This window comes from Dermochelys coriacea, chromosome 1, assembly GCF_009764565.3.
Source record: "Dermochelys coriacea isolate rDerCor1 chromosome 1, rDerCor1.pri.v4, whole genome shotgun sequence".
NCBI lineage: Eukaryota > Metazoa > Chordata > Testudines > Dermochelyidae > Dermochelys > Dermochelys coriacea.
Genome location: NC_050068.2, coordinates 209,099,651 through 209,124,304, shown reverse-complemented (window position 1 = coordinate 209,124,304; position 24,654 = coordinate 209,099,651). Strand labels below are relative to the sequence as shown.

The 24,654-nt window shown below is 43.3% G+C and overlaps 1 protein-coding gene across 3 annotated transcripts in view; it reads right to left on the bottom strand.

Moving 5' to 3' along the window:
- Window positions 1-13,671: 13,671 nt before the first annotated feature.
- The window catches only part of HAO2 (hydroxyacid oxidase 2), a 29,595-nt gene continuing 18,612 nt past the window's right edge, over window positions 13,672-24,654 (bottom strand). For 2 of the 3 annotated variants that reach the window (XM_038373898.2, XM_043513039.1), the window contains 3 exons: window positions 24,361-24,519; window positions 18,063-18,132; window positions 13,672-14,091 (listed from right to left, as the gene is read on the bottom strand). In XM_038373898.2, the coding sequence (XP_038229826.1) occupies window positions 14,036-14,091; window positions 18,063-18,132; window positions 24,361-24,519 (285 nt within the window). In that variant the 3' untranslated portion in view covers window positions 13,672-14,035. The remainder of the gene's footprint in view (window positions 14,092-18,062; window positions 18,133-24,360; window positions 24,520-24,654) is intronic. The other variant, XM_043513050.1, reaches the window with a different exon arrangement.

The following is a 24,654-nucleotide window of genomic DNA, read 5'->3' as shown; positions in this document are numbered from 1 at the left end:
GAGATTTAAGCTAATCTGCTATGTTGTAGCTTAGCTCTTTTCCTGCTCTCTGTGGCAAGAGAGAACAACTTTTCTCTATCTTTTTTATGGCAGCCTTTCAAATATTCAAAGACCACTATCATGTGTCCCCCCCTTAATCTTCTCTTTTTCAAACTAAACATACCCAATTCCTTCAGCCTTTGCTCATATGGTTTGCATTCCATTCCTTTGATCATCTTTGTCGCTTGCCTCTGGCTTCTTTCCAATTTCTCTACATTCGTTCTATACAGCGATGACCAAAACTGGACACAGTACTCCAGCTGAGGCCTAACCAGTGTCGAGTAGAGTGGTACGATCACCTCCCATGACTTGCACGCCATGCCTCTGTTAATGCAACCTAAATTTGCATTTGCTTTTTTTTGCAACAGCATCACATTATTGGCTCATGTTAAGGTTGTGATCCACCACAACTCCCAGAACCTTCTGAGCAGTGCTGCTGCCAAGCCAGTTATCCCCCATTCTATATTTGTGCATTTGGTTTTTCTTCCCTAAGTGTAACACCTTACATATGTCTGTGTTGAATTTCATTTTGTTGTCTATAGCCCACTTCTCCAATTTATCAAGATCCCTCTGAATTTTAGCTCTGTCCTCCAAAGTGTTGGTAATCCTGCCTCCAGCTTTGTATCATCTGCAAATTTTATCAGTATGCTCTCTAGTCCTACACCTGGGTCATTAATAAAGATGTTAAATAACTCCAGACCCAGAACAGATTCCTGTGGAACCCCAGTTAAGCCTTCCCTCCAATCTGACATCATTCCATTAATAGTTACTCTTTGCTTGTGGTTGTTTAATCAATTATGTAATCACTTGATTGTGCTCCGCTGAGCCCGCATTTCCCCAACTTATTTATCAGAATGTCTTCTTGTTAAGAGCCGCCTGTGGCTTGAGTGCTATTAAAAACAATAGGAGATAGTTGCCCTTTTCAAAATAGCCACCTAACTGTGGGCAACGTCTGACCTCTGTCCTGTTGAGAACAATGGGCAACAGTACCTATAAGAACTGGGAGGGAGAAAGGTAATTTTTTTTGCAGGGGATTAAAAAATTTAAAAATGTGTTTTCATTCCGATTCTGAACACAACCCAAACATTTTGAAATGCTTTGCAAAAGGAAATGGAGCTGTAGCTCCAGGGCAGTCCATATAATGGGCTGTTTCAGAGTCACAACTCCTGGAAGCCCTGGGACCTTGACTGCCGAGAGCCAAACCTTGGAATCTCAGGCTTCCCAAAAAACCATTAGATGGGCTGTCAAGGAGATGGGCAGGTGAAATGGCAGGAAACCAGGCAGGTTCCGTCAGAACTTGGTTAAAACTGAATCATCTTTGCAAAACATTTTGATTTCAACTAATTGGCAAATTCTGATGGAAAAATGTTTAGCTGGGATTTTCAAGTCAATTTTAGTAGCTGTTTCAAAAGAAGGTGGTTCTATACGGAATTCTCTGTAGTAGAACAATTATTTATCAGCCCCTACTGAGGAAGAAGCTAAATAATATTAAGCCGCATTGGGCCCAAGTCAAAACAGTCCGAGAAAGATGGCTCTCTCTTTCCCTCTCTCTTGGTTTATCAAAAAATCAATTTTAATATTAAATTAAAATGAACATAATGCCCCAACTGTTGTAGACACTGCAAGCTAGAGCCACAGCTGATGTAAATCTGCATCAAATTTACTTTGATTTACACGAGCTGAAGTTTCTGCTTGCCAAGATGCAACAAATCACCCAATAGTTCACAGACTTGTTTGGAAGGGATAGAAATCTATGTTAATAATAAAAATCTCCATACATCCAAATTTTCAGAAGGACTAGAGCTTCCAGATAGTATAAACAATATTACAGTAGGCCTGTGATTTTTTATCTTTTTCAGACTGTCTATTCCATATGCTCAATTTAAACTGGATTAAAATTGAACAAATTAATTTTAATTTCTTGTGGTTTGATGTTTGGAATAAAATAATGAGTTGAGGGAGAGGTTTTATTTGTTAACATTTTAAGATTGGAGGAAAATATCCTGTCAATGTAGACCAGGGATAGTCAATTTTTTTTCCAAGGGCCACATTTCTTGGTCAAGGTATAGTCAAGGTCCAGAATCCAGAGAAACATTTTTCTCAGCACAAGTACCCCTGCTCAACAAACACATACAATGCTGTGTGTTAATAATATACCCCATTGCTTATATTTTTAGTGTATTAAATGAAAAATAAGATCAAACCACTGTATAACTTAAAAATAACCTCCACGAAAGATGGAATAAATTACATCTGAGACTTTGAGAAAGTGCACAGACAAAATGTCAAATAGATACAAATGTTAGCATTAAAACACTTTCAGACAACTGTTTTAAGTTTTGAATTTGTTTTGAGTTTACAACGAGTATTAACTTTGGTTTTGTCAAATAAAATTATTGTAGGCATGTATGTATATAGCTAGATAGACAAACATATTCAAAACTTTCAAGCCTTTTGTGTCTTATTTAATATTAGTATCAGAGTTTGAAAGAAAATAACACTTACTACACATGAACTCTCTATCTTAACTTTATGATTCAAGTCTTTCCAATAACAAATACACACAAACATATTAAGCAAAAGAGTCATGAATAATTACTGTGAAATACCTGTTAAAATTGTAGTATCACTACTAAAATGTAATTTTATATGGCAATACAAATATAAAATAAAATATATGTGACGAATGTATAATTATAATACCGGTCAGTGGGAAAAGTGATAGGTCCTCTGCTGGACAAAGGACTTGACGATTGGAGTGATTTCAGTCAAGGCAAGACAGAGGCAATTGCACAGATGATTATATGTCAAAATGCAGCGATTATGCGATTTAATGTTGTTGCAATGTTCAGAATGCTGAGTAATGCATGTATATCGAGCCAAACATAATCAAGATGTTAAATGCCACCTTCTTCAAATGTGGATACTTGGAGTCCAGCACAAAGGTTGTCCAGAGAGTTTCAGATGTACTTTCAGTGTGCCACACCATAAGCTCTTCATCCGCTTGTAAATCAGTAAGCTCCAGCTGTAGTTTTGCTTTTTCTACATATGAAAATGATACTTTTGCTTGATTGCCATTTGCTTGTACCACAGATGTGTTCCTTACAAACAGCATGCCATCTTTAACATTTTAAAATTCTTGAAACCTCTGCTGGAAGTTTTGAAGAAGCCTGTCCAGAAATGACGCCATCTGATTCACTGCTTAGCAGTGTCGGGAAATGCAGCTTCTTACCAGTTTCCAAATAACTTTTGCAGAGATTCAGTTTGTTTTCAAATGAAGTGAGACTGCTGTGTAGCTCCACTACATTGAGATTTTGCCCCTGTAGCTTTAAGTTGAAATAATTGAAGTGGCCTGTCAAATCAACAAGGAAGGCCAGGATACTCAGGCTTGCAGCATCCATCAAAAATGCATGTTGCTCTTCTGCCTTTTCCCCTGGAATCAGAGTAGCAGCCATGTTAGTCTGTATTCGTAAAAAAAAGGGAGTACTTGTGGCACCTTAGAGACTAACAAATTTATTTGAGCATAAGCTTTCGTGAGCTACAGCTCACTTCATCGGATGCATTTGGTAGAAAATACAGTGGGGAGATTTATATACACACACAGAGAACATGAAACAATGGGTTTTATCATACACACTGTAAGGAAAGTGATCACTTAAGATGAGCCATCACCAGCAGCGGGGGGGGGGGGAAGGAGGAAAACCTTTCATGGTGACAAGCAAGGCAGGCTATTTCCAGCAGTTACCAAGAATATCTGAGGGACAGTGGGGGGTGGGGTGGGGGGGAGAAATAACATGGGGAAATAGTTTTACTTTGTGTAATGACTCATCCATTCCCAGTCTCTATTCAAGCCTAAGTTAATTGTATCCAGTTTGCAAATTAATTCCAATTCAGCAGTCTCTCGTTGGAGTCTGTTTTTGAAGTTTTTTTGTTGAAGGATAGCCACCCTCAAGTCTGTAATCGAGTGACCAGAGAGATTGAAGTGTTCTCCGACTGGTTTTTGAATGTTATAATTCTTGACGTCTGATTTGTGTCCATTTATTCTTTTATGCAGAGACTGTCCAGTTTGACCAATGTACATGGCAGAGGGGCATTGCTGGCACATGATGGCATATATCACATTGGTAGATGCGCAGGTGAACGAGCCTCTGCTAGTGTGGTTGATGTGGTTAGGCCCTATGATGGTGTCCCCTGAATAGATATGTGGACAGAGTTGGCAATGGGCTTTGTTGCAAGGATAGGTTCCTGGGTTAGTGGTTCTGTTGTGTGGTGTGTGGTTGCTGGTGAGTATGTGCTTCAGTTTGGGGGGCTGTCTGTAAGCAAGGACTGGCCTGTCTCCCAAGATCTGTGAGAGTGATGAGTCGTCCTTCAGGATAGGCTGTAGATCCTTGATGATGCGTTGGAGAGGTTTTAGTTGGGGGCTGAAGGTGATGGCTAGTGGCGTTCTGTTATTTTCTTTGTTGGGCCTGTCCTGTAGTAGGTGACTTCTGGGTACTCTTCTGGCTCTGTCAATCTGTTTCTTCACTTCAGCAGGTGGGTATTGTAGTTGTAAGAACGCTTGATAGAAATCTTGTAGGTGTTTGTCTCTGTCTGAGGGGTTGGAGCAAATGTGGTTGTATCGTAGAGCTTGGCTGTAGACAATGGATCGTGTGGTATGATCTGGATGAAAGCTAGAGGCATGTAGGTAGGAATAGCGGTCAGTAGGTTTCCGATATAGGGTGGTGTTTATGTGACCATCGCTTATTAGCACTGTAGTGTCCAGGAAGTGGATCTCTTGTGTGGACTGGTCCAGGCTGAGGTTGATGGTGGGATGGAAATTGTTGAAATCCTGGTGGAATTCCTCAAGGGCTTCTTTTCCATGGGTCCAGATGATGAAGATGTCATCAATGTAGCGCAAATAGAGTAGGGGCATTAGGGGACGAGAGCTGAGGAAGCGTTGTTCTAAGTCAGCCATAAAAATGTTGGCATACTGTGGGGCCATGCGGGTACCCATCGCAGTGCCGCTGATTTGAAGGTATACATTGTCACCAAATGTGAAATAGTTATGGGTGAGGACAAAGTCACAAAGTTCAGCCACCAGGTTAGCCGTGACATTATCGGGGATACTGTTCCTGATGGCTTGTAGTCCATCTTTGTGTGGAATGTTGGTGTAGAGGGCTTCTACATCCATAGTGGCTAGGATGGTGTTTTTAGGAAGATCACCAATGGATTGTAGTTTCCTCAGGAAGTCAGTGGTGTCTCGAAGATAGCTGGGAGTGCTGGTAACGTAGGGTCTGAGGAGTGAGTCTACATAGCCAGACAATCGTGCTGTCAGGGTGCCAATGTCTGAGATGATGGGGCGTCCAGGATTTCCAGGTTTATGGATCTTGGGTAGCAGATAGAATACCCCAGGTCGGGGTTCTAGGGGTATATCTGTGCGGATTTGTTCTTGTGCTTTTTCAGGGAGTTTCTTGAGCAAATGCTGTAGTTTCTTTTGGTAACTCTCAGTGGGATCAGAGGGTAATGGCTTTTAGAAAGTGGTGTTGGAGAGCTGCCTAGTAGTCTCTTGTTCATATTCCGACCTATTCATGATGACGACAGCACCTCCTTTGTCAGCCTTTTTGATTATGATGTCAGAGTTGTTTCTGAGCTGTGGATTGCATTGTGTTCTGCATGGCTGAGGTTATGGGGCAAGTGATAAAAGAATAAATGGACACAAATCAGATGTCAAGAATTATAACATTCAAAAACCAGTCGGAGAACACTTCAATCTCTCTGGTCACTCGATTACAGACCTGAGGGTGGCTATCCTTCAACAAAAAAACTTCAAAAACAGACTCCAACGAGAGACTGCTGAATTGGAATTAATTTGCAAACTGGATACAATTAACTTAGGCTTGAATAGAGACTGGGAATGGATGAGTCATTACACAAAGTAAAACTATTTCCCCATGTTATTTCTCCCCCCCACCCCACTCCCCCACTGTCCCTCAGATGTTCTTGTTAACTGCTGGAAATAGCCTGCCTTGCTTGTCACCATGAAAGGTTTTCCTCCTTTCCCCCTCTGCTGCTGGTGATGGCTCGTCTTAAGTGATCACTCTCCTTACAGTGTGTATGATAAAACCCATTGTTTCATGTTCTCTGTGTGTGTATATAAATCTCCCCACTGTATTTTCCACCAAATGCATCCGATGAAGTGAGCTGTAGCTCACGAAAGCTTATGCTCAAATAAATTTGTTAGTCTGTAAGGTGCCACAAGTACTCCTTTTGTTTTTCCGCTGGAATGTTATGTAGATATTCTTCCACATTAATTCAAATTTCCCACAGCCTTCTTAGTACTTGCCCTCTGCTCAGCCAGCAGATGTCATTATGAATCAACAGGTCATAGTAACCAGCAGATACATCTGAAAGAAACGTTGGCACTGTATGTGTTGCAGTGCTGACTTGGACTAAAGGAAGTTGACAAGTTTAATCACCATTGACATTACATTAGCATGCTCATTGCTAAGCTTTGCACAAAGTGTGGTTTGATGGTTTACACATTGATAGGAAATCAGACTGGGGTTCAAGTCTTGCAGATGATTCACAAGCGATCAGTGAGTACCAATCATGGCAGAAGCACCATCTATTGTAATTGACACAATCTGAGTCACATCAAAACCTTCATTAGGCAAAAAAGTTTGAACAGAATAAACAAAGGCTCACTTGCTGTGCAATTGTAAGGCCATATAAATACTCCACAAATTTAGCTCCATAAAGAAACAGACATATAGCGCTAGCTGTGCTGTGTGCCTGATATCACAGGATTTGGCCACTACCACGGAAAATCTTCCCATTTTGTTTCTCACCCAACTGCTGAAAACGTCTTGTGCCATCATCTCAATGCACCTAATAACTGTTGTGCTGAGAGCGGCAGCTTTCTGAAGGTGTCAACAATGTCTTTCTTCCCCATAAAGAGGGTTTCCGCTGAAGTAACCATACACTGCTTAATAATGATCACATTGGTAAAAGGTTTCCTGTGTTTTGCCATTACCCACAGATACCTCAGTGAAGCTTCAGTTGCCTTTTCCTGAGCACAAGTAGCCTTTGAAACAATATTTCTGCCCTGAAAATATTCATCTTTTAATGAAGCGATCTAGTCTGAGCTTAAACAAGAGCCCAGTGGATACTTATGGTCAAAATCCATGTGCTTTGTTTCATAGTACCGTATGATGTTCCTACTTTTAACAACAGCCACAGGCTCTATACAAATTAAACATACTAGTCAAGCCTTTGGATATTGTGGCAAAATAAAACAGTAAGCGTTGGTCCACGCTTCTTTAAATGAATGGCTTTCGGTGTCAACTTCCCTTTTTTTTGCTGCCATGTTTAAACACAGTGCCGTTAGATGTTGAAAATGCTGGCGGCACGACTGCAGCTTTCAACAGTGTAAATGAGCCTATGAGTGTAAAGTGGAAAATGTAATTTTTTTACAAAGGAACATACTCTCAGTTTTTTATTGGCGGAAACTGATGATAGCTCAAATTAAGCAAATAAGAAATTAAAGAGAACCAGTCAATCATTAATTCACAATGTAAAGTAATGGAGATCTCATTGTGAAAGAATGAGAGGGTAAAAATAATTTAAAAAAACAGCTCTAATGATCATAATAAGTAAATAAAAAGATTTTTCAATCTGTTCAAAAGTAACTGGTGATCTGGATTTGACCCATGGGCAGCCTATTGACTGGTTTAGAGAATTAGTCAAGGTCACTATGACCAAGAGAACTCCTCATTGTCCACTGGCAAAGGATTCAATTTTCTGTAACAGCAACTTGTATCAAGCTTGACAAACTCACTACACCTTAGACATGCTTTCATAGTATTTATCCAAAAAGGGTCATGTGAGATGTCGAGTGGCAGTTTACATCATACTGAGTCTCATAATCACGTCATGGTGTATGTACGGGGGATATTTAAGAAGTCATGTATCTGTGCTGAAGATATGTTCCTAAAATATGTTTTACAGGCAAAGTTGACAAATGAAGTTTTCTGACAGATAAAGAATGTTTATTCACTTGCCTCAGTTCATATGTAATCAACATGAGGATGTGACGTCAACATGGGAAGACAGAGACAGAGACATCCTTCCACCTCATAGGGTACCGATTCCTGGGCTCCAGACCAAGCCCAAACAGCTATACTGCAGTTTTATAGCCCCACAGTCTGAGCCCCATGAGCCCGAGTCAGCTGACCTTCCAGCAGCAGGTGTTTTATTACAATGTAGACATGTCTTAAAGGTATATCTATATATAACAAAGCAATGTAAGCACAGACTCGGGCTCAAGCCCCAACCCACCTTCCATAGACACAAAGCTCTTGAAATTGGACTCAGATACGAGATCCTAGAATCCCACGAGGATGGAGGGTCTGAGTATGAGTCAAGGCAGGACCAAGGGTTCAAGCGCTATCCTTTTTCAGTGTAGATGCAGTCCCCACCCAGACTCAGGTCCTTGGAGTCTGCTAATAGTATCCCAGAATGCTGTGGGACAACTTCCTTGTCCTCTCTCTCCCAAGAATCAAGTTGACTCCAGGGAAATGGACTCCCCCCCATCCCTGTTTCAATGCAGCAGCCTGACATTTAACCCTTCCATTTTATTCTGATTGCAAGCTGCAAACACACCTTAGGAGAACCTTCAGCATTTGTAATGGATATTGATCAGAATGAGCCCTACAAAGCACACTGCTTCATGGTTTTGGACACGCAGCCAGATTTAAATTAATTTGTGAGGCCAGCAAAACAGTGGATTTTAGTAAGAGAAGCAGGAATGACCATTTATACCAGCAAATAGCAAAGATGCTGGCAGCATTGGAAATTTAACAGACCATGACCAGCACAGAGAACTGATTCAGTGACTCAAGACTGAGTACCTGGAAACCAGGGACCAAAATTGCATCTCTGGCAACTCACTGACATCGTACCAGTTTTATGATGAGTTTGACAGGGTGCTGTGCACTGCGCCAAGCACAGAGTCACCAGTGGTGCACAATGACCTGATCAGCTGGGATGGCGTCCTGCTGGCCCAAGAAGCCAGCATGGGAATCGATGGGTATAAGCAGGCACCAAATGTGGCAGATAAAAAGACTTTGTTGGGTCCTAGAGGAGGCTTTGCTGCAGGAGCAGCTGAAGCATATCCTGGGGCCATGCTCGGAGGAACTTTTTGATCCCCCTACCAAAGGAACAGCCAACCGTGGAACTGGTATGAGAAATAGAAGAGGGAAAAGCTACCTAGCACCTGGTAAGTTTCTAGCTCCATTTTTGTGTTTATTAATATAGGAACAGGAAGGATTTCTTTTGCTCTAAGAACAAGTGCAAAAGATATAAGCCCTGGGTAGCAGCATGTATCTGCTAATGTTGGATTGCATGCCAGCACCTTGGCATCCCCTCACTCTCCACCCACCAAATGGAATTCAAAATGGAGACCGGGAAACACAAACAGTAAAACGAGCATGTAAAAGAGAATATTTAAGGCACGCAGTTTTGCTAGTACATTCCGGTTTGTTAGAATGAGAAACTTATATTACATTTCCCGTATATACGCTGCTTGATACCAACCCAACAGTGTAATGAGCTGCCTGAAAAAACTGAACTATATGCGGGGAGGGAGACGGGAGAGGGAAGGGTTCACACATAATGCATTTCTGTTAAATGCAGTCCAGGCCTTCCATTGGTGATGAAATCATTAGTCCCAAATATGACTGGGGTTTGAATTCAGTCCAGAAATTTGCTGGGGGTGAGGGAAGAGGGATGGCAATGGAGTTCTGTGTGTTTGCATGCAGTCCTAACAGACTCTATTGGAAGTCACGAGGAGGCACTAAATCATTGGGAAGATAATGCCGTATCCTGTTGATTCCCTCATGAATTGTGACCCAATCCCAGGCGCTAGTAGCTGCAAACCTTTCCTGTAGCAGGAACTCCAGATAGGTAGTCATATTTCGAGGGAGGGCGTATTTTCCAGGGCCACCTCAGACGCTCATCAGCCCACTCTGTACGGGGAGATTTTGGCAAACCAGTAAAGTGCCTGAATCCGTGATGGCTTATTGCTAAAAGCAGCCTAGTCAGCAGGCTGTAAATTGGCCATGTCACATGTCAGCTTGACCAAGGCAGGAGAGGAGGGGGTTTTGGGTGCCACAGAAAAGGCAGCTTGACCCTGCGTTCTTCCTGATAAGAATTGTGTTGAAGTTGCTGATACATGCATTTTAGAAGGGCAGGATGTGCCCCAGGAATGTCTGTTGGGGCCTCAAGGCAGCAAACTCTAGAAAAACCTAAACCTGGTTAATCAATAATCAGAAGAAAGCCTCTTGCTTGACCATTAAAACTGCTTGCTTAACAGGTTTTCTTTAAGGGACATGTCATTCTATGACTATTTTATAAATAAGGGGGGAAAGCTTGAAGTAGGGAGGACTCTTTGGGACTGGACTCTCCCTCTGGATGCATCTTGTGTTCCCCACTGGCAGATGGGCTGCTGCTGTGCCACTTGAGAGCCACACTCAGCTTCGGTAATTATCGAGGGTTGGGGTGTTTTACTAACCTGCTGTGGACGTGTATGTAAGTGCTTGAGACTAAGTAAAGTTTAGCTTTAAGTGAAAGCAATCTTGTGTTCTCCTGTTTGTGCCAGCCATCTATCGGTCAGACGGCCGTGCCTCCTCTGATTTATTTCCTGACACCACCTCGCATAGAGTAAAAGTTACTGACAGCTTTGGGTTGAAAGAGCCCCGGGTAACAACGCCGCGCGTAGATGTGCTGTTCAGTCGCCATACATTTGAATACTTCGGTGACAAACACACCTGGTTTCCCACCAGCAGCTTGGAAAAACACCTCTATTTGCCAGCTGGGCACCACAAGAACTGTTATGGCCTCCAGAACGTCCAAAGCCTGAAGTGATAGAGAAGGCTTATGCAGCATGGCCACCAACCTCGCCCAAAACTCCATTCTGTTGATTATTTAATTAAAGTTGTGATTTTTAACATACCATTCTCTCTGCACGTCTTTAACCTGGCTGTTTCCAGTGAGCTTCTGTGGTCTGAAGCAGCCTCTTCCAATACACTGAAGTTCAGGTTCCAAAAGTAACGTTTTCTGCCCTGGAAAGTCCAAAACAATTGTTTCTGTGCTCTTGCACTGAGACATTTGAGACAGTGACCCTCAGTGTCTTCTCTTATTGCAGGCCCCTCGACCTATACAGGCTTCAGAACCTCCACAGCTCGCCCACACGGCAGAGGGCTCACCGTACCTTCACAGACCATTCCAAGAGGAAGGATTTCTGGGATGAACTTGTGATTGAAGTTCTGGACAGGGCTCAACAACCAGGTCGAGTACCAAAGGCAATGGGACTTGTGGCAAGAGGAAAGACATGCAGGAGGCAAGTGGAAAAGGCTGAGGCTAGCTTTGCGGCTTGAGGACAGGGTAGTGATGCAGGAGCAGGCCCTCACTTTGCAGTTCCTTGAACAGGTACAATGGTTAAGGGAGGAAGATAGAGCACAACAGAGAAAGAGCTGGCTGAGCAGCTGCTGTCTCTACTGTCTGCAAGAGTCCTGGCTCCTGCTGCACCCACACCATGGCCTTTGTTCCCTCTGCAGTACCCTGCCCTGCATTCCAGGAGCAGCTTGGACAACTCTATAGTTGGGTGGCCCATGCAATCAGGTCCTATGAGTGGCAGGATAGGGCAAATGTGCCTCATGCAGTCCTCATGCTGAATCCTTCCCCTGAGGATGCCTCCATCCCCTACCCTGGCACCAAGTGTGTGGCAAATGTGGAAGGAAGGAAAAGGAGAAAGGCTTCTAGGGACATGTATTAGTGTGCAAACAATCAAAACCACTGGAAGGTAGAAAAGGAACATTACAGCAGACAGAGTTTCACCCTGTTTATGAATAAAGACAAAAGCCTGTTTCAGTATACCAGAGGAGGGGAAAGACCCGCTGCATTCTTTCACTGAAGAGTCATCTTGGGGAGCAGGGATGTTTTCTCACAGGTACTGAGATGGTCTCATGAAAAATTGGATTCTGGTTCTTGTGAATCCAACCAGCTCCGCAACAACTTGAATTTTGGGAGGTGGAGGTGGGGGGAAACCCTACTTTATTAGACAGGAAAAGTAACCATGAATAAGTGTAGATCCAGGTTCACATTTTATGATTTTGTTTTATATTGTAACCATTTGTTTCCACCACTCTCTCTTGTCTCTATTCTTTCTTAAATAAATCTTCTTTTGTTTTATTTTAAGTGCTCACAAGTGCTGTGTGTTATACAGGAGTGGTGATTTAATGTAAAATTAATAAACTGTGGTACACTGCTCTCTTGGGGGGAAAGGATCTGGGATTTCTGTGAGTAGCCAGTGTCAAGGGCTGGGTATCACAGGGGAATGATTCAAAGGGACTCAGGGACTGGGATACACCTACTGTTAACCTGCAAGGGAAGACAGGTCTGGCATAGCCCGGAGGACAGTGCTTGAGTGACTGAAAGGCTGGTGGCATTAGGGAGCTAACACCCAGCCAGCACAGGCCAGGCTACCTCCTGCTAGAGGCAGGGGGTAATGAGAGGACACACAGTCCTGGGCACCCTGAGAACCATCAAATGCGAACCATCACAGTTAGTTAACCCAGTTCACTTAAAACCCTGTGAACATTCTTTATTTTGATGTAGATTAGCTTATTTCAGTTTAGTTTAAACCAATTCCCAGCTGACTTAAGCTACACCAGAATAAATCCCACTTACAACAAAATATGAGTGTCCACATGGGTTTTCATCACTGTAACTATATCAATATGAATTATCAACTTTAGTTTAACCCATGCAACTCTGCAAGTAGCCAAGGCCTAAAAAGTAAAATGTGACAATAAGTGGGAAGAAGCATCATCCCAGTCAACAGCCTCTGGATAATTTAAAAGGATAGAATATCTTGTTCCTGAAAGAAGGAAGAGAGAGGACATAGGGGGAAGACAAGAGGAAATAAAGAAACAACATTCTGGGCAGAGGGGAGACAGAAGACACGGAGGGAGAGAAAGGTCTGTCCATAAATTACATAACACATTTTTGTATTGATTTTTCAAGACCCACCTACCACTTGTAACACAGAAACAAACACACAAAATTAAAGACCCACCCTCCCAGCCATCAATGCATTATGTAATTTACGGACAGTCCCGAAGTGGGGTATAGAAGAGAAGAGGAAAAGGGATGATACATGGGGAAAGTAGCAAACAGCTATACTCTGGGTGAGGTGGGATGGAAGGGAAGAAGGCAATTGTGGGAAGGGAGAAACAGGGGATAGAGAAAAAGAACATGGGAAGAGTGGTAAAAAGATAGCTCATTATTATTAGTTATTTAACAGGGCACTGTGCTGGTTGAGTCTGTGTGCATGGCACAGCCACAGGCAGACCCCAAAGGCAGTGGCTCCTCCCAGACAGGATGGAAAGACCCTGTCTCGAGAAGTAACTCTGAGAGGAAATAGTTTCCAACTCTTCCTGAGGCAGAAAATACACTTTTCTATTTGTACCAACAGCAGGATGTTCTGTATTCTATTCCAAAAATAAATACCTGTTGTTAAACTAAGCTTATGCCAGTATCATTATTCAGGGACCCCAGATGGCTGCACTGATCCACAAATAAGGAGACCACAGGGTGACCAAACGATTATTTATACAGAGCCATAGGTATGCATGGTGCTCTATACAGAAATAAGGCCTGACCCCTGCTGTTTCCAAGCTTAGCCTTAAAGTAGAGGGGTCTGGGTAGGGTGTGTGTGTGGGGGGTGGGGGTTGTGATGATAAGGACATGCAGCGATGTTATGCACACATCCTGATAGTTTCACTTGTTTTTATGTGGGGGAGGACATTTCAACAGCTCAGAGGAGAATGGGGGGTGCTTGTCGGGGAACAGTGGGAGGCTTACACAGCTGGGAGTCCGTTACTGAGGACACTCAAGGCTTTGATAGTTATCAGGAGCTGCTTCCATGTGTCTGGTTGGTGGGCATTGCATAAACCATTTAAAGCTTGGAGAACTGAACCAGGTTTCGTCCGATTTCTGAGACATTTTGACAGCCTGAAATAAAATACAGGGTTAAAAATGACTATTGAGAGAAAGAATGGTCTATGATTAAGGCACTGAGCTAAGTCTTGGGAAGTCTGGCTGTGCTATAGACTTCCTGTGTGACCATGAGCAAGCCACTTACTCTGTCTCAGTTCTCCATCTATAAAATGGGGACAATAAAACTCTTGTTTTAGTTTGTAAACTCTCCAGAGTTTTCTATGTGTATGCACAACACCTAGCATGTTGAGGATTCTAGACACTAATGTACCAAAATAATAATTACATGCCAAAAACCTACTTTATAAATAATATTAAGATTGCAAAAATCGAGCACTCAAAAGTTAGGAAATGCCAGAATTAAGACTGACTGCATAATTTAAATTTGGCCTCCATGAGCACATGCATTATGGTACAGTCTTTAATTACGTGATCACATACTGTACTATTATTTCCACAGGCAAAAATGCCTCACTCAGTGCACAGGATGGATGGTGTAGAGGCAAACACATGCAGGCAAGGAAAGGATGGGCTCATAGTTAAGAAAGTTGAATGCTGCCCAGATCTGGATTTTTATCCCTGGCAGACTTCCGATATAATGCTGTGCAAATAGACTTAAACTAAAAGTTTTGCAGGTGGCCAACAATTGTGTGTCTCTTATTTTCTGCAAGCCTAACTTGAGATACCTGGGGCATGATTTTCAAACTCCTGAGCAGTCCTGACTGTAACTGATGTTAATGAAAGTAGTGGATGCTCAATCTTTTTGTCAGTAAGGTTGTGTGCTCTGGTGGAATGATCATGGATTTCTAGTCCTTGCCAAAGTTTCAATGCGTTGTTTTAGTTTGTTTGTTTCCGTTCTCCCATGTGTAAAGTGGAGGTGATGATATTTTCGTCTCTTACAGGGAAATTAATGTTTTTGAAACATTCCAATAATACGATGGTGAGGGCCACAGAAAAGCCCATGAGGAAATAAATAATTTTGTGTCCAGTCCAGGGTTTGTACGGTGTGCAGTAAACAAGGCCTGGGGCCACACATTGACCAGAGATCACTAAAAAAAAGTACTGAGCAGCTGTCTCATTCCCTCAGCATCACCCATGCTGTGCACTGAATGAGACATGGATCTTGTGGAAAAAACAGTACAGTCTATGATGAGGTAGTTAAATCTACCAGAATGCATACGCACAAGGGGGTCAAATTATGGTGGCATGGACATCCTTAATTCTGGCATTTCCTAACGTTCAAGTGCTTGACTTTGCAAACTACATAATTTACTTTGAATGTAACTTTCAGGTTGTAAGTTCTTTGTTTTTTAAAGGAAAAAATAAAAATAGATCATATTATATACAATTGTAACAGCCAACACCATCAACACTGCAATACACACTGCTGCCGCCTGAGTGACGGTACTAATGAACTACAGTGCAGTCTAATTTAGGATGAAACAAAATGTTGAAATATCAGAATTTCCTGTAGGATGGAAATTCCGATTTTTGCTCAGCCCTGGTCAGTGGTTTTGCTTGGTTTCAACCCAAACCAGGTGAAAAAGTTGGTGAAATTGTGAAATTGGTGAAAAAAGTGAAAAACCAGGTGAAAAAACCTTCAGTCCACTTTCTCACTGACATTTTGATACTATTGGTACACAAAACGCAAAGTGTGTGAACCCATGGGAAGCAAAAATGAAAGAGTTTTCATGAACCCTAACTGAAACCAGCATGGTTCTAACGCTTTAATCCTGATCCCCATTCCTCTGATCTAACCACTATGCTCTTGTAGTAAAGTGGTCATAAAATCATAGAAATGGAGGACTGGAAGGGACCTCGAGTAGTCATCAAGTCCAGTCCCCTGCACTGTTGCAGGGCCAAGTAAACCTAGATCATTGCTGACAGGTGTTTCTCCTACTTATTTTTAAAAGCTTCCAATGATGGAGACCACGTACTCCCTTGGAAGCCTGTTCCAGATCTTAACTACCCTTAGAGTTAGAAAGTTTTTCCTAATATCTAACCTAAATCTCCCTTGCTGCAGATTAAGCCAATCACATCTTGTGCTACCTTCAGTGGATATGGAGAACATTGATCACCTCCTCTTTATAACAGCCATTATCATATTGGAAGACTGTTATTAAGTCCTCCCTCAGTCTTCTTGTCTCAAGACTAATATGCCCAGTTTTTTTTTACCTTTCCTCATTGGTCAGGTTTTCTAACCGTTCTATCATTTTTGTTGCTCTCCTCTGTACTTTTTCCACTTTGTCCAATCTTTTCTAAAGTGTGGTGCCCAGAATGGACACAGGACTCCAGCTGGGACCACACCAGTGCTGAGTAGAGTGGGACAATTATCTCCTTTGTCTTACATACAACACTCCTGTTAATACACCTCAGATTCATATTAGCCCTTTTTGCAGCTGCATCCCATTGACAACTCATTCACTCATATTCTGTTTGTGAACTGCTATAACCTCCAGATCCTTTTCAGCAGTAAGACCACCTTCATAGTTATTCCTCATTTTGTCATTGTGCATTTGATTTTTCCTTCCTCAGTGAAGTACTTTGCACTTGGCTTTGTTGGATTTTATCTTTTTGAATTCAGACCAATTGTCCAATCTGGCATGGTCATTTTGAATTTTAAACCTGTCCTCCAAAGTGCTTGCAACCCCTCCCTGCTTGGTGTCGTCTGTAAATTTTATAAGCATATTCTCCTCTCCATTATCCAAGTCATTAATGAAAATATTGAATAGTGCTGGACCTAGGACTGACCCCTGTGAGACTCCACTAGATGTGCCCTCCCAGTTGGACAACAAGCCATTGAAAATCACTTTTTGTGTACATTCTTTCAACCAGTAGTGCACCCATCTTATAGTAATTTCATCTAGACCATGTTTCCCTGGTTGGCTTATGAGAATTCAGAACTGTGTCAAAAGCCTTGCTAAAATCAAGGTATATCATGCCTAGGGCTTCTCCCCATCCACTAGGCCAGTAACCTTGTCAAAGAAGGAAATTAAGTTGATTTGGCATAACAAATCCATGCTGACTACTCCTTATAACCCTATTATCCTTCAGGTGCTTACACCTCATGATAGGGTTAATTGGGTTGCCCAGAGTACTATGGCATGGAGCCAGGCTGTACCCCTGCCTTACTTCCTATTTGACTCAGTGAGAGTTTTTCTATCCACTCTGTTTTGATTCATACATATAAAGCAACAGGTTCCCAGCCTGAAATCCTGTGAATAGAATTATTTTTGTTGCACTGAACCAGGGGTGGGCAAACTTTTTGACCCGAGGGCCACATCAGGGTTGCGAAATGGTATGGAGGGCTGGGTAGAGAAGGCTGTGCCTCCTGCTATAGCTTGGCCTCCTCCCCCTGACAGCCCCCCTCAGAACACCTGACCCATCCAACCCCCCCCCCCGCTCCTTATCCCCTGACCGCCCCCTCCCAGGACCCCCCACCCCTAACCACCCCCCCGGTACCCCACCCCCTATCCAACCCCCCCACTCCCTGTCCCCCCCCGAACCCCGGGACCCCACCCCCTATCCAATCCCCGCTCCCTGTCTCCTGACCGCCCCCCTGAACCTCCACTACATCCAACCGCCCCGTCCCCAGACTGCCCCCTGGGACCTCTTGCCCTCCCCCATCCCCTTATCCTTACCAGACTGTTCAGAGCAGCAGGACAGACTTATTTGAAAGCCTGGGAGGTGGGTGGGCACAAGCCACCCTGCCTGCGCGACGGCGTGGCTTTGAAGGAGGGGGGACAGCGGGGGAGGGGCCAGGGGCTAGCCTCGCCAGCCGGGAGCTGAGGGGCCAGGCAGGATGGTCCCATGGGCCGGATGTGGCCCACGGGCGATATTTTGCCCATCCCTGCACTAAGCGGCCCTTTTACAAACCCCCTCATTTTGATTTGATCCATCTGTTTGCATGTGGCACCTTTGTGCTCACTCTAAGGTGGCAATACTGCTTCTTATCAATTACTAATCAAACAGCAAAAAATTCTTACCAGCCAGAGCCATTGACAAACGAAATTCATCATGTAAAATCTGCAAAACTTCGCGAAGCCCTTCTTCGCCCTATTCAATCAGAGAAAGCAGTGAAGGTAAGAGGAATGCAGTCACCGAGGCCATGACTACACTACGAAATTACTCTGACTTTACAGAAGTCAATTTTTGGGAACAGATTGTATAAAGTTGAGTGCATGTGTCCACACTAAGCACATTAATTTGGCGGTGTGCGTCCACAGTACCATGGCAAGCGTCGACATTCTGAGCGTTGCACTGTGGGTAGCTATCCCACAGTTCTTGCAGTCCCCGCTGCCCATTGGAATTCTGCGCTGAGCTCCCAATGCCTGATGGGGCCAAAAAACCCTCCCTCCCTCCATGAAAGCAACAGCAAACAATCATTTCGTGCCCTTTTCCCTGGATTGCCTGAGCAGACGCCATAGCACGGCAAGCATGGAGCTCACCATTCAGCTTACCGCAGCATTTATGACCATTGTAAACACCTTGCGCATTATTGTGCAGTTTATGCACAACCAGCACCCAAAAAACCAGGTGAGGAGGCGACAGCAGCATGGTGATGAGAGTGATGAGGACATGAACACAGATTTCTCTAAAACCGCGGTCCCCAGCAATTTGGAGATCATGGTGTTACTGGGGCAGGCTCATGCTGTGGAACGTCAATTCTGGGCCCGGGAAACAAGCACAGAGTGGTGGGACCGCATACTGTTGCAGGTTTGGGATGATTCCTAGTGGCTCCGAAACTTTCACATGTGTAAGGGCACTTTCATGCGTAAGGGCGCTTTCCCCTGCCCTGAAGCGCAAAAATACCAAGATGAGAGCAGCCTTCATAGTTCACAAATGAGTGGCAATAGCTCTGTGGAAGCTTGCAACGCCAGACAGCTACCGGTCAGTTGGTAATCAATTTGGAGTGGGCAAATCTACTGTGGGGGCTGCTGTGATGCAAGTAGCCAACACAATCATTGAGCTGCTGCTATCAAAGGTAGTGACTCTGGAAAATGTGCAGGTCATAGTGGATGGCTTTGCTGCAATGGGATTTCCTAACTGTGGTGGGGCTATAGACAGAACGCATATCCCTGTCTTGGGACCAGACTACCAGGGCAGCCAGTACATAAACCACAAAGGGTACTTTTCAATGGTGCTGCAAGCACTGGTGGATCACAAGGGACGTTTCACCAACATCAATGTGGGATGGCCGGGAAAGGTTCATGACACTCACGTCTTCAGGAACTCTGGTCTGTTTAAATGGTTGCAGGAAGGGATTTACTTCCCAGACCATAAAATAACTATTGGGGATGTTGAAATGCCTATAGTTATCATTGGGGACCCAGCCTATCCCTTAATACCCTGGCTCATGAAGCCGTACACAGGCACCCTGGACAATAGCAAGGAGCCATTCAACTATAGGCTGAGCAAGTGCAGAATGGTGGTAGTGTGTGCATTTGGACATTTAAAGGGTTGCTGGTGCAGTTTACTGACTCACTCAGACCACAGCAAAACCAATATTCCCATTGTTATTTCTGCTTGCTGTGTGCTCCACAATGTCTGTGAGAGTAAGGGGGAGACATTTATGGCAGGGTGGGAGGTTGAGGCAAATCGCCTGGCTGCTGAATACGTGCAGCCAGACACCAGGGTGGTTAGAAGAGCATAGCAGGAAGTGCTGCACATCAGAGAAGCTTTGAAAACCAGTTTCATGACTGGCCAGGATACTGTGTGACACTTCTGTTTGTTTCTCCTTGATGAAAACCCGCCCCCCCCCGGTTGCCTCTAAATTCCCTGTAAGCCACCTGCCCTCCCCCCTTTGATCACAGCTTGCTTGCAAAGGAAATAAAGTCACTATCATTTAAAAAATATGTATTCTTTATTAATTGATTATAAAAATAGGGAGATAACTCACAAGGTAGCCTGGGTGGGGTGTGGGAGGAGGGTAGGGGGGAAGGAAAAGGCCAGTTTAAAACTTCTTGAATAACAGCCTTCTGTTGCTTGGGCTGTCTACTGGGGTGGAGGGGTTGGGTGCCCAGAGCCTCCCCCCCATATTCTTGGGCATCTGGGTGAGGAGGCTATGGAACTTGGGGAGGAGGGAGGGGGGTTAAACAGGGGTTGCAGTGGCAGTCTGTGATCCTGCTGCCGTTCATGAACCTCCACCCGATGCTGGAGCATGTCCGTTTGATCCCTCAGTAGCCCCAGCGTTGCCTCATGCCTCCTCTGATCTTCCTGCCACCACCTCTCCTCACGTTCATCGGCCACTTTCCTGTATTCTGCTATTGTGTCCCTCCACACAGCTCTGTCAGTGCCGTACGACTGCATGAGCTCAGAGAACATGTCATCGCGCATGCGTTTTTTTCGCTGCCTTATCTGAGATAGCCTTTGGGATGGAGGAGGAAGGCTTGAAACATTTGGTAAGCCATAGTCTTTCGGCTTCTGCAACCTTCATAACAGCAGCGCCCTCCTTTCCCATACCAAGCAAAGCATGTTGAGTTGGCCATTTAGTGCGGCAGTTTTCCTGTTAACGTGCAGCAGCAGAAACCAAACTAACCCGCTCCCCCCATCCAATTCTCTGGGATGATTGCTTTACCCCTCACCTCACCGCATGGCTGGTATCAGGGAAGATCCCTGCTAGCCAAATGCGAACCGCTCAGCGCCAATGCCCCCCCACACACGTGGCTAACTGCGGGGAGAATTTCTTTTCAGCCACAGGCAAACAGCCCAGTAGGAATGACCACCTCTGAATGTCCCCTTAATTAAATTCCCCTATTTCAACCAGGTTACCATGAACGATATCACTCTCCTGAGGATAACACAGAGAGATAAAGAGTGGATGTTGCTTGAATGCCAGCAAACACCGGGACCATAGGCTGCCAGGCTTTGTCATACAATGATACCAGATTACTTGCTACTAGCATAGCATGGTAAAGTGTCCTACCATGGAGGACAGAATAAGGCTGCTCTCCCAGAAACCTTCTGCAAAGGCTTTTAGAGTACCTCCAGGAGAGCTTCATGGAGATGTCCCTGGAGGATTTCTGCTCCATCCCCAGACACGTTAACAGACTTTTCCAGTAGCTGTACTGGCCACGAATGCATCCCAAGTCCTCAGGGCTACTTAATCATTAAAAAATGCTTGCTTTTATAACATGCATTATATTTAAAAAGGTACACTCACCAGAGGTCCCTTCTCTGGCTTCGTTGGGTTGGGAGGGTATTTCAGTCAGGGTGATAAAAAGATCCTGGCTGTCGGGGAGAACGGTGTGCTGTGTGCTCTCCTCAAGCTCATTCTCCTCCTCCTCCTCATCTTCCCCGTCCGCAAAATCCTCAGGCATGGTGGAGAATACCCCATCATCGGAGTCCACGGACAGGGGTGGGGTAGTGGTGGTGGCCCCCCCTAGAATTGCATGCAGCTCAGCATAGAAGCGGCATGTCTGGGGCTCTGTTCCTGAGCATCCATTTGATTCTTTGGTTTTCTGATACGCTTGTCTGAGCTCCTTAAGTTTCAAGCGGCACTGTGTTGCGTACCTGCTGTACCCTCTGTCCCTCATGGCTTCGGAGATTTTTTGAAATGTTTTGGCATTTCATCTTTTGGAACGTACGGATAGCACAGATTCCTCTCCCCATACAGCGATCAGATCCAGTACCTCCCATTCAGTCCATGCTGGAGCTCTTTTTTGATTCTGGGACTGCATGCTCACCTGTGCTGATGAGCTCGCCTGGCCAAACAGGAAATGAGATTCAAAAGTTCCCGGGGCTTTTCCTGTACACCTGGCCAGTGCATCCAAGTTCAGAGTGCTGTCCGGAGTGGTCACAATGGTGCACTGTGGGATAGCTCCCAGAGGCCAATACAGTCGAAATGCGTCCACACTAACCCTAATTCAAAAAGGCTATGTCAATTTCAGCGCTAATCCCCTCGTTGCGGAGTACAGAAATCGGTTTTAAGAGAGCCCTTTAGGTCGAAAAAAATGGCTTCGTTGTGTGGACAGGTGCAGGGTTAATTCAATTTAATGCTGCTAAATCTGACATAAACTCATAGTGTAGATCAGGCCCGAACAACACAGCTGAGCAAAGAGCATTTACTATGAAAGTCAGGACAACTCCTTAGAGCAGTGTCAATTTTTTGACTTTCAGACAGATGGCTTTTTAGCTTTATGGATATTTCAGTTCACAAGAAGTTAATTTAGATATTTTCACTTTTTGTGCTATATCTTGATGAAGAAAGAAAATGGAGCTGTTTTTCACCTCAGACATTTTCCGGATGTGTGAGGTGGGGTTTTTGTTTTTTGGGTGTTTTTTTTTAGTGTGCTTTCAGATAACTTCTTCTAATGCCTTTGTTTCAAAACTTTAAATTTTGCATGCACTTAGTGCTCAATAAGGTCTTGAGCACTTTACATTTTGGAAGATATAGGTTTTTCAGATAAAAGTTATGGATCCTAAAAATAGTGTAGTGTACATTTTCTTCTGTAAAAAAGGTGCCAACAACTTGAGAATCACATTTTCATTTGAACATTTTGTCCACCTATTTTTTCTATACTGTTCTATATCACCGTAACTGAAAGGTATCAGAGAAAATTATTTTTCTCTAATTTCAGTTTTACATTTCACAGTACTTGTTGATGTCAATGTCTCTCTTTCACTGATCGTCATTTACATTTTCAGTCTCATACACTAGAAAATTACACTGAGTGAGATCTTCAGAAGCACTTTAGGGAGACAAGGCACCCAACACACATTCCCCTTCAGTGGGAGTTGGGTGCCTAACTCCTTAGGCAAATCTGAAAATCCCACCTGTTACTCTTATGTATTGCCTGGGAGGGGGGCACGGAGCTCAACACATCCCTTTAAGAGAGTATTTACTGGCAACAGAAGCAGTGCTCCCAATTCTTGCAAGTTTATCACAAGTCTGCTATTTTTCTGAAAGGTCCAGTAGCTAGAAACACAACACTGTATCACAATCTTAGATTTCATTTAAAGGAAAAAATGTTTCCAGCCCTCATGATTGTGAAAATGTGAACCCAAAAGGTTCAAAAGTCAGAAGACAAATAAAAAGAACCCAGATTTTACTAGATTTTTTTCAAAATCTCATGATTTAAGCCAGTCTTATGATTTTTGGGGTCTACTCAATGTTTTTGAATGCTTGAGTTTGATAGCATTGCTGGAGCAGCAAAGCTGACACTGGAATAGAAATGGTAGCAGGCCTGAGCACATACAGGAAAAATAGTGTGGTTGATCCTGCTCAAAAGACCTTTTAAACTTCAACACAGTAGCAGAAAGCAGTGGTTTTAGAAAAGGTTTCATGACATGCTATACAATGGATACTTTACCAAAAACTTGGATTGTTTGTTACTTAATTTTTAAAAAATGTAAGGTGATCCTGGGTAAATTAAAAAAAATCTAAATGACTTAGGAACCTAAGTCCTATTTTCCAAAGTGATTTAAGCACTTTGTAAAACCCCACTAGGCACCATCTTTTGGTGCCAAAATACTGTACCTTTCAAAATCTAGCACTCACTGTCTCTTTAACATCAAAATGTTTCACCACGCTACAATGCCACCAGTTTCAGCAGGTACAAATATTTGGCAAAATGAACCTAAATCTATCTAAATATGGAGCTATTAAACTTTATAGCTGAATGAGGAGGCCTGTCTCTATATCACCAGTACTGCCAACACCATGCATTCATATATCACGAGGCAGACCCCCCAAAATCATATGATTGGCTTAAAAGTCATGATTTTTTTTATAAATACATTTTGGTTTTTTTCTTTTTCTTTTCTGGTCTTTGAGTCTTTAGATTTTACATTTTTGTACCTCTCTTCATAGCCATGAGGGCTATAAATGTACTTTAAAAATCCCCTGAAATTCTCAATAATCACAAGACTCCTCATGAAATCACAAGAGTTGGGAAAGCTATGTCACAGAGCAAGGTAACCTACCATCTGGAGAGCTGGAGTCTTTTACTCAGGGTGAACACTGCTTATCTGCAACTTCTTCCTTTATCAGTAACTAGAGCTGGTGAAAAAATTTCCAGAGAAATGTCCATTGACAGAAAATGGCATTTTTGTCAAAACTGGTAATTCTGTGCGAAATATTTGGTTTTGAGTAAATATTTTGGGTTTCCATTGAAAAAACAAAAGCCTGACATTTTTCAGAGAAACTTTACAATGAAAATTAAAAATATTTCATTTTTGTTTAATTTTTTCACAGGAAAAAATATCACTACCAGCTCTGTCAGTAACCCAATGTTGTGCATATGAGAATGAGTGCATGTACAAACCCCACATTTCCTCATTCACCTTGTAGGTCAGACCCCATAAAGCTGGCCTTCCAATGAAGATACATTTTGCTCCAAGTGCCAGTGCCTTTAATATATCACTTCCTGTTCGTATTCCACCGTCTAAATAAACTTCAACTCTATCTTGCACTGTGTCTACAATTTCAATCAGAGCATCAATCTGAAAAGAAACAGATACTTTTACATAGAATTCAGCCTTTGATTCTTAGAGAAAGATGTAAGAAGAGAAGGGTGGGGGTACAAACATGTAAGGCCTTCTATAACTGCTTATGCTCTTTTAAACTGAAATTTCACA